A 10,000-nucleotide genomic window follows, 5' to 3' on the forward strand; every position below is an offset into this window, starting at 1 on the left:
TCCATCTGTTCTGCTGTGCATCTGCTGTCCATCCCTTCTCACCAATCACACATACACACACCGATGTCAACTTTGCTTTGCTTGTCTTTTTCTCTGTGTACTGTGAATCCAGACTGACGTGCACGCACCAGAAGCAACTGAACCGAGCCCACCACCAACGCAGCAACCAGCACGCACAATGGCAAGCGGCAAGCAGCAACAACACCATGTGCGCGCAGAAACGTGTCCAAACACGGGCAGCCAACCAACCAACCAACCATCACCACCACCCTAACCAGCAGTGATGCGGTACCCAGTGCTCCCTCTTCCACCCGCACACATGTGCATACAAATACCCACCACACACACACACATACCACACAGCATCAGCATGCACCACCGCCATCATCACCCGGTTCCTTCCCCTCCCTCCACCTTGTCTGCATCATCCTTCCAGTCCACCCGATCACATGTACAGCTCCCGCCACTGGAACTCGTCCATATCGTCGGTGTTGACGGCTGCGGTGCTGCTGTCCTGCGGTGGTGGCAGCGGTGTGACGGCGGGGGTCAACGTGTACCGCGACTGGCGACCGCTCATCACGTCCAGGGTGGCCTGCTGCGCATCTTGGATGTTCTTGAGGATGGAGATGAAGGCCGCGGTCTGGTCGCGCAGCCCTTGGTTGAGCGTGCCCTGCGTCCCGACCATCTCGACGTACACGCGCGGATCGCGGCAGTGGTACAGCAGCAGCACGGCCGTGTGCTCGGGGGAGACCGTGAACACGTCCATGCTGGCCAGAATGCTCGCCGTGGTGTCGTTGATCCAGACGCCGCCTTGGACGAAGTAGCTGTCGTGGACAGCGCGGAGCTGGGCTTGGGTTGGCGCGGTGCTGTGGGCGTGCCTGCTGGCCCACAAGGCGAGGGCCATGTACTGGTCGGCGTTGAAGGTGCAGCTGTGCAGCTCCCTGGCTATGCGCTCTGTGATGGACTTGAACGTGGCCAGGCCGCGTGCGTGCTGCTCGAACCAGGGACGGAAGTGTGTCTGGAGCAGCGCGTCGAAGTGACCCCAGCGACGGTGCTGGTCGATGTACAGCAGCCACAAGTTGATGAAATGGCGGGCGATGATGTTGCTGCTGTACCTCTCGTGCTCCGGCAGCGGCTGCAAGGACGGGCAGAACGCCATGTGGATGATGCCGGGGATCTCCATGCTGGTGTGTGGGTCTCGTGTGTGTGTGTGTGTCTGTGTGTCTGTGTGTGTGTGTGTCTGTGTGCCTGTGTGTTTGTGGACAATTGTGGTGATTGGGTTGAGCATGAGGGGGGAAGGGAGTGGGGGGTGAATTTTTTCAATGGCCGATTTCGTTCATTTTCAGGCTGTTTTTGAACGCGCGGCATCAGCCGTTACTGTTGCGGTTGTCCTGGTTTTCTTTTATGTTGTTGTGTTCCTGCTGCGAGCGCGCTCCCTGTCGACTTGACGGCGAATGAGCAAACACTTGCCTGCAAGCAGACACCCAGCCACTTATCGCTCACGTGTGTGCGTGCGTGCATGCGTGTGTGTGTGATCTGGCTCTTGTTTTTGTGTCTGTTGCTGTTGTTGTTGTCCAACAGCGCGGCGCTGACATGTGTGCGAGCGGCTGCCCATCAAGACAGCGACTGCCCATCAAGATAGCGGCGGCCCATCAAGACCAAGACCATGCAACGAGGTATATTGGTGGTGTGTCTGGTGGTGGCAGTGCGTATGGTTGTGTTGTGCACCCTGCTTTCTTGTCGTTCCATGTATCTTCATGTTGTTTTGCATGGTGTCCTTGCCACTCCCCCCGTCTCACATCTGCGCATGTGTCACCCACCCTGTTCAACCCTGCTTGTGTATGTACCAGTCTCGTTGCGTGGTGGTGTGTCTTGTTTTACTGTCGCAGGTACCGACATGCATAGCAAGAACAAGAGCCACCACCAGCAGAACAGAGCATCACTGCCACGGCAGCAGCAGCTGCTGCGTTGAGGATGGATGGCGTCACTCGAAGGAGGCGATGTGGGGCTCGCCGTAGAAAAACATGAACTGGCCCAAGTAGTGCCGCGGGGACGCTGGTGATGGCGGTGTTGGCGGTGTTGGTGGCGATGGTGGTCGTGCTATGGGGAGTGGCTCGGGCATCATGAACTCGCCCAGGTGTGGCGATGGAGGGGGCGAAGGCAGAGCGCGGGGAGGTGGCACCAGGCGTGTTAGTGGTGGTGGTGGTGGTGGTGGTGGTGTGGCGACAGGGGCTGTCGTGATGGCCGTGCGCTGAGCATCGTTGGGGCGGTTGACTTGAGGAGAGCGAGGAGGAGAAGGGCGTGGTGTTGGTGGAGCGTGCACGCCATTGTCAGGCTGCTGCTGGTGGTGGTGGCGGTGGTGGCGCGGCTGGGTGTCGGTGTGGTCGCGGAGTGGTGGCGGCGGGGTGGTACTCTGGTTGCGCTGGGGGGATGGGTTGCGTTGGCGATTGATGACACGAGGGCGATGATGACGGCGACGGTGAGCGCGGATGCGATGCAGCACGCGGCGGAGAGCGCGACGAAGACGCCGGCGAAAGCGAAGGTGGTCGTGGTCGTGATCGTGGTTGTGGCTGCCATCCTCAGCACCAGCGCGCGTGTCCTGCACATTCGACATCACAGGTACGCATGGCGTGGAGTGAAGGTTGAGGGGGTGAGAGGGATGAACAAACGCGTTCGTGTGAGAGTGAGTGTGAGCGTGCGTGTGTGTGTTTTGGGAGATGTGGACTGTGGTGATGTCTTTGTCTTTGGGGTTGATAGGGCTCTGCGCACATGGCTGCGCACGCCTTGTCTTGCACCTACGAACGCAACCACACACAGACACGCACACACACTTGCACAGACAGACAGACACACACACACACACTTGCACAGACAGACACACACACACACACGCACGCACACACACACACTCACGCACACACACACACTCTCTCTCTCTCTCTCGCACTGCAGGTCACTGCGCCATCCCTCACTGACCGCGGCCTGGTGCGTGCGCTGCACTTGGTCCTGACGGCTTTCGTCCATGGTTCCGGAAGGCGTTGCTTCGTTGTGGAATGAGATGATGTCTATTTGCTGACCAGAGACAAGACAGCAGGGCATGACGTGAGTGGCACAAATTGTTTTTGGTTTGCTGTCGTGCGCGCTCATATGTGCACTTGTGCGCATACACCCGACCATGCCGCATCCTTGTTGCTGTTGTTGTAGTTGTTTGGTGTTTACATGTTGCAGTTTGCATGCATAACCGTGGATACATCTTACCACATGGACACACACAGACACACACAGACACAGACACACACACACAGACAGACACACAGACAGACACACAGACAGACACACACACAGACAGACACACACACAGACACACACACAGACCACAGACACACACATGCTCGTGGTCTCACTTGCTCACACGCGCTGTAAACTTTTTGGGGGAATATATTTATTCTGCAGGATGATTTGATGATCAATAATGACAGCTACGCCCCTCTCCTTTTGCAGGAAGGACTTGCCTGTCTTGCGGCGAGGTTCGATCTGTATTTCGATTGGAACTAGGTACACACACACCTCCCTGCCGGTTTGTGTATTTTGCTCACGTTCGCGGCGCGAGTGCTTGTGCATTCGTGGTACATCGAGTAAATAGCGTCCCACGCAGCTGGCATCATCCATCCACATCGTCAGGATTATCACCCGCCATCATAGCTCAGCCCACCGCACATCAATTTCTCTCAACCGTGCACAGGGACCCGGCTTTGCACACTTGTGCCTCCCTCGAAGACTGCGCGAGTGACAAGCGACTGATGCTGGTGGCAATCATGTACGTCTGCAGCCTTTTGTGTTCGTGCATGCGTTCTTCTCTCTCTCTGCTGTCGAGAGAGCGTCTGTCTCTTCCTGTGCTCGTGTCATGCACGCTGCTCTCCTGGGAGCTGTGCTGCGAACGTTGATCGCTTGTCCTCTTGTGCTGCCTCTGTTTTGTGTCGTGATTTGGGACGCATGCCCTTCCACTTCACTTGTTGTTCTGCTCACGAAGAATGTCTTGCGGTTGATCACATGCGTGCTTTCCCCTGTGTGCCTGTGCGCGTCTGCGTGTGCGATCTGACAGGAAGTGACTGTTCGCCACACGCCAGTCAACGTCAGCAGGATCACCATCAACATCACCATCTTCATCACTGCTTTCGACATGGTTGCAGTCGAGAAGGCTGCGTACCAGCCACACTGGATGATGTTGGTAGTCACCTCGGCAGTCTTTTGTTTCATCGGGGTGAGTGCAACAAATGTGACTCACACACGCGTGCGTGTCTGTGTGTGTGTGTGTGAGCATGTCGTGTGTGTGTGTGTGTGTGTGTGTGTGTGTGTGTGTGTGTGTGTGTGAGTTGAGCAGCTTGCGCTTTGCTCATGCAGTTTTACTCTCCCCCCTCCAACCAGCTACACACATGCACACACACATGCACACATCACCTCACGTTGTGCCACTCGCGTTTGTGCACACTGTGTACTTGTTGCAGTCTTGTTCATGATAGCGATGGTAGTCACAGCAGGTTTCCACAGCAACGAACACACCGCATCATGACACACAGGCACAGTCATGCACGTACACACATAGATATGAGACGACCAATGGAAGACAAGACAAGGCAGGGGGGCTGAACCAGCAGCAGTAGCAACAACAACAACAACAACAACAACAACAACAACAACAACAACAACAACAACAACAACAACAACAACAACAACAACAACAACAACAACAACAACAACAACAACAACAACAACAACAACAACAACCTTCGACACAACTCACGACTCCCAGCCAATGAGCGGAAGGCACGTGGTGCGCACAAGCACCAGTGCATGGCCAACGACAGCTGTCGACAGACGCACGCACTTAAGCTGGCAGCCATGTGCACCTCCTTTCCACTCCATGGCTCACTGGCACATACATCCAAGCAACCAACCACACCAACAAACAGGCACTCCAACCAACACAACCAACCAACCGGTCGACACAACTGTCCCGCCCACCGCTGCTTCAACCCTCCCCCCCCCCCAAAAAAAATCTCGTCGCATCAGCTGCCCCTGCGTGTGTCTGTCTCACTGCTGGCGGGTGATGGTGACGCCCTGCATGCGCTGAGCAACACCGTCAACCTCACGGTCCCGGTCACCGCCAGCACGAACAGCGGCACGATCAGCGACAACGGCGCTCTGCTCCTGGCGAAGCGGCGACGGGCGTGTTGGCCTTGGCGTGCTGCGGTGCATGTATCCTGGCGTGACGACGGCTGCGTTGCCAGCAGGCAAGAAGAAGTCGCCCCTGGTGAGGACAGCAGCGCGACCGCCCTGGCGTATGAGGCCGTCGAGTTTGGCCCTGAGCGCTTCGGACGTGACGCTGCGTCGGGGGTGCACCTCCACCTGCAGGGTTGCACGAAGAACAGCGGTGGCACGCGATGTGGTGATTGCGCTGGTGCTGTTGCGGGCGGCGTTGCGGGTCGTCGTGGCAGCGGCGGCGGTGCGGCGGGTGGGGCGAGCTGTGCCGCTGTTGGCGTTGCCGTGGCGGCGGATATGGCGCAAGGCCACCGCGTCGCTGGTGATACCGCTGCTGCTGGTGCTGCTGGTGCTGGTTGGAGTGCTGCTGCCTTCGGGGGAGGGCATGGTATGCGCTTCAGCTGTCATCGTGGCGGTGGCTGCGTTCATGGGCTCGACCTGAGGTGTGTGAGTATGTGAGTGTGTGAGTATGTGTGTGAGTATGTGTGTGTGTGTGTGTGAGTGTGAGTATGTGAGTACGTGAGTGTGTGAGTATGTGTGTGAGTGTGTGAGCATGTGTGTGCGTGTGTGTGGATGGGTGAGTGTACGTCGCTGGTGTGAACCTGTGGCTCGTGCAAAGCGACAGCTGCTCACATGTCGGCTCATGCATACACGTTATCGCACATGACTGTTCTTCATTCTCACGCACACGCACATGTGCACATGCACATGCACACGCAGGGCCATACAGCCAGCTGACCGTCAACTCGGGCATGGCGGGCCCTGGGCCGTCTTCGTTGGTGTCCATTGCTGATGGGACAAGTGAATGGACAGACAATTGCTGCTGGAACACACAGAACACTGGCACTGTCTGTTCGCGAGTGCACACCAGGATGGAGGCAACAACGATGGTGAACGTGAGTGTTTCTGTCGACAGTGTCTTTGTCTCAACTCGCGGGGTTGCTGCACCGCATCAGCATACATACACACTGACACAAACATCATTTCACACGCACACAGACACAGACACACGCACACACATTGTCTCTCTCTCTGCTTTCTTTCCCTTACCCCCTCTTTCTCCTTCACTCGCGTGAGACACAAATGCACGTGGTGAACGTTCATCACCTTTGTTTGCGCTTTGGTTACCGGTGTCTGCTGTGGTTTTTTTTTTTTGTTTTTGTTCGGATGCTGGCGGATTCAATGCAGGTTTGATGTTGCCAACACACGCATTCCCTCACACGTGCACGCACGCGCACACACATTTCCATCCACTCAAAAGACAGCAAGGCGCAACAGCCAAGACGCGCAGCAAACACTTTAAGGTTGACTGCTTGTGCGCTGTGTTGAGTTGCTTTGTGCACTTGACATCGCTGCCTGCGTGACCAGTGCTTGCACTGTCACCGCAAACACCAAGCCATCCTCATCTTGTGCAATCCCCGTTGTTTGCGAGTGCTTGAGTGCTTGTGAGGGGGGGGGTGCTCCGTGCTGCCATCATCTTGGTGTTGCTGTTGTGGTCGTTCGCACAGTTTGTCTTGCTGCCGACGTGCACATGGCACATGTTGCCTTTCTCATTCAAACACACACACGCACACACACACACACACGCACGCACACACGCACACACACACACACACACACACACACACTGCCAGGTGCCAAGACGTCGCCACCATGCCCAAGCGTCGCGTGTGCCGGATGTGCGGTCGCGAGATGGACGAGAACGGCAAAGTCCTCAAGCCCAGCAACGAGGCAACGGACCAGGAGCAAGCGCGTGCTGATGGCACGCACACGCGCCAAGACCAGGAGCAGCGTGGAGATTGCGATCCTTGGGCACCGCTGGGACGCCCGGGGCACGGCCACCGCCGCATGCTCTTGCTGCTGGCTGTTGTGCTGCTGCTGCTGCTGTTGCGTTTTCTTGATGGTGTGGGTTTCATGACCTGCCACCTGTGAGCGCGCGGGGGTGCAAGTGTGCGCTTGTTTGCACGCCTGATTGTTGTTGTTGTTGTTGTTGTTGTTGTTGTTGTTGTTGTTGTTGTTGTTGTTGTTGTTGTTGTTGTTGTTGTTGTTGTTGTTGTTGTTGTTGTTGTTGTTGTTGTTGTTGTTGTTGTTGTTGTTGCTACTACTGCCACTGTTGTGGCTGTTGTTGTTGTTGTTGCTACTACTGCCACTGTTGTGGCTGTTGTTGTTGTTGTTGTTGTTGTTGTTGTTGTTGCTGCTGTTCTCTCGTCGCCTCATGCGCACGCTGAGGCTCAGTCATCGATCATACTGTGGTTTGCATTGTGTTGTGACCACATGATGTGATGAAATACACCAGCACAACCAGCACCTTAGGAATGCTTGAAAGGCAGTCGTGTGTGTGTCGGCGAAGAGAGGAGGACAGCCCCGACGGCGAAGAGAGAGACGGAGGGAGGGGGAAACAAAACAGGATACACGATGTGCATGTGCTGCGTGGCGGAGAGGAGAGAGTGTGTGTGAGGGGGGGGGGGCCATGGAAGTAGATGGGATGGCTGCAAACGGGAGCTGGGCACGAGGGCTCTTGGCATCGTTGCGCAGTGCGCAAAGTCGGTGCAATTGGTGACAATAACGCACGAGAGTGCGTTGCACGCGTGCGCGCAAAGGCTCAGGCCACCGTGATGTGCCTGCCGTGCCTGCCGTTGCTGCTATGGCTGCTTCCTGAGAGAGCGGGTCTTGTTGGTCTTCTCAGTGCGCTGAGCTGGCTGCGGCATGGGACTGTGGACGGTGGACTTGACATTGGTGTCAGTGGCGTCCTGGATGAAGGGGGAGGGGCATGATGTGTGTGTGTGTGTGTGTGTGAGTGAGTGTGTGTGAGTGTGAGTGAGTGTGTGTGTGTGTGTGTGTGTGTGTGTGAGTGAGGGAGAGACGAGAAGGAGAGTGGAGACGCTGAGCGATGTGAGGGCTGGGTGAAGGGGTGAGGAGTTGGGAGTGCACACAGAAACACGCATAGATACAAGCACACACATGTACACAAACACATGCACACACACACACACACAAACACATGCACACACATGCACACACACACACACATGCACATGCACACACACTCACACACACGCGCACGCACCACAGACACACCTTCATCGAACCGCCGCCACTGTGGTCTGTCGATGTGTCTTCCTTTGCCTTGATGAATTTGATCCGTTTTCGGTTACACTCTCGTGTTTGCTTCTTGGCTGCGCCGTGTTTGAAGAGAGGGAAGTTGCTCGCGGCGATTAAGATGAATGATCCCTTGTGGCGCAATTGGCTAGCGCGTTCGACTGTTAATCGAGAGGTTGCAAGTTCGAGCCTTGCCAAGGGAGCACGTTTTTTTTTTTTTGCATCCAGAAGTGTTTGAGCTGACTTTGACGATGGCGCATGTTGCTGGAGTGCTGCACTGTGGCCAGATGGGTGCAGCAGTTGCTGCCGTTCTTCGCGGCATCTCAGAGGCACACCCAGGTGCGGTGGTTGTACGTGTGGCGATGTTGCACTTTATTGAGTACTCGTGTGCTTGCTGACCACTCACCCAGTCCGTCCCGTTCGACTGTGTCCCTTGTTGCAGACGTGGTGAAGGATGTGATTGTGACACTGGAAGGCCGCAGTGAAGCGTCACGGGAGCGCGCAACGGCTGCCGGCGTGCGCGTGGTTGCCTCGCTGGATGACCTGTGTAAGGAGGCGACCATGCTGGTTTCTATCGTCCCCCCAGCACATGCCATGGACGTCGCGAAAGCATGTATCGCCCACGGGTTTAGAGGTGAGCGCAGCCCCCAATTGCTCATTGTGTGCTATGGTACTGAGGATTGGCTTGTCATTCAAGTGCGCCCGCCACCGACACTGGTAGTGCTGGCCTTTCCCAGGGCTTCTTCTCCTGCTTGTTTGTAACACTTCTGTCCTCCTCTCACGCTCTTGACAGGGCTGTACTGCGACATGAATGCGGTTGCGTCTACGACGTCCCGACAGATTGGCCGCATCATGCACGAGAACGAGTGCGTGTATGTGGACGGAGCAGTGCTTGGGCCACCGCCGCGGTCGCAATATTACGACCAGCAGCAATCACAGCAGTCGTCTGCTGACCAGGAGCGGAAGCCGCCGCTGATTGCGCTGGCTGGCAAGGACACGGGCGAGGTGGAGCGCGTGTTTGCGCTGACGGATGCGGTGCGTGTCAAGGTGGTTGGGGGACGCATTGGGCAGGCGTCGTCGATGAAGATGTGCTATGCCGCCTACACAAAGGGGGTGTCAGCGCTGATGCTGAACATCGCTGCGCTCGCCACGGCGGAGGACATTGGAGCGTCACTGGCTGAGGAGTGGGGCGAATCGCAACCAGAAGCTATGCCGCGACTGATGCGGGCTGTCAACAGCACGCCGAGCAAGGCATGGCGCTTTGAAGGAGAGATGATGGAGATGGCATCTGCGTTCCAATACCACGACCTTGCGTCAGGGTTTGCCGAGGGCGCAGCGCACGTGTACCACAGCATTGCCGGCTTCAAGGGCCGCGCACCGGGCGATGTGGATGTGGCGGAGGTGGCACGACGCATGCTCGGATGGGACGAAGCCCTTGGCCTCAACACCGGCAGCGGTGATGGTGGTAACGGTGGTGATGGTGATGGTGATGTTGGCGGGGATGCCAGCGGCAAGCCCAAGGTGCTGTGTTTGCACGGCTGGCGCACCTCCGCGTCCATCATGAAGTACCAGGTACTCCCTACACACGCGCATGTTTGTGAGTGCGTGTGTGTGTATGTGTGTGTGTGTGTGTATGTGCCTG

At 56.7% G+C, this 10,000-nt stretch overlaps 4 protein-coding genes and 1 non-coding gene across 5 annotated transcripts in view; 2 read left to right on the forward strand and 3 right to left on the reverse strand.

The window, feature by feature from the left end:
* Nucleotides 1–445: 445 nt before the first annotated feature.
* PTSG_10251 (uncharacterized protein) lies at nucleotides 446–1,183 on the reverse strand (the record flags this gene model as incomplete). Its single annotated transcript, XM_004988533.1, has 1 exon — nucleotides 446–1,183. The coding sequence occupies one exon, from the start codon at nucleotides 1,181–1,183 to the stop codon at nucleotides 446–448; it is 738 nt and encodes a 245-aa protein (XP_004988590.1).
* An 801-nt stretch (nucleotides 1,184–1,984) lies between these two features.
* PTSG_10252 (uncharacterized protein) lies at nucleotides 1,985–3,024 on the reverse strand (the record flags this gene model as incomplete). The annotated part of the gene is made up of 2 exons (XM_004988534.1): nucleotides 1,985–2,599; nucleotides 2,977–3,024. 2 exons carry the CDS (start codon nucleotides 3,022–3,024, stop codon nucleotides 1,985–1,987), a joined length of 663 nt encoding a protein of 220 aa, XP_004988591.1.
* A 2,067-nt stretch (nucleotides 3,025–5,091) lies between these two features.
* PTSG_10253 (uncharacterized protein) lies at nucleotides 5,092–6,046 on the reverse strand (the record flags this gene model as incomplete). The annotated part of the gene is made up of 2 exons (XM_004988535.1): nucleotides 5,092–5,697; nucleotides 5,999–6,046. 2 exons carry the CDS (start codon nucleotides 6,044–6,046, stop codon nucleotides 5,092–5,094), a joined length of 654 nt encoding a protein of 217 aa, XP_004988592.1.
* Nucleotides 6,047–8,487: 2,441 nt separating this feature from the next.
* Nucleotides 8,488–8,561, forward strand: PTSG_20154. The gene has a single exon. It is a non-coding gene; the product is annotated as a tRNA-Asn (tRNA).
* A 24-nt stretch (nucleotides 8,562–8,585) lies between these two features.
* The window catches only part of PTSG_10254 (uncharacterized protein), a 3,323-nt gene continuing 1,908 nt past the window's right edge, over nucleotides 8,586–10,000 (forward strand). The window contains exons 1-3 of the mRNA XM_004988536.1: nucleotides 8,586–8,697; nucleotides 8,801–8,992; nucleotides 9,152–9,930. Coding sequence (XP_004988593.1) covers nucleotides 8,610–8,697; nucleotides 8,801–8,992; nucleotides 9,152–9,930 — 1,059 coding nt within the window. The 5' untranslated portion in view covers nucleotides 8,586–8,609. The remainder of the gene's footprint in view (nucleotides 8,698–8,800; nucleotides 8,993–9,151; nucleotides 9,931–10,000) is intronic.

The sequence above is a fragment of the Salpingoeca rosetta genome (genome assembly GCF_000188695.1).
Source record: "Salpingoeca rosetta unplaced genomic scaffold supercont1.35, whole genome shotgun sequence".
In the NCBI taxonomy this organism is placed as follows: Eukaryota; class Choanoflagellata; order Craspedida; family Salpingoecidae; genus Salpingoeca; species Salpingoeca rosetta.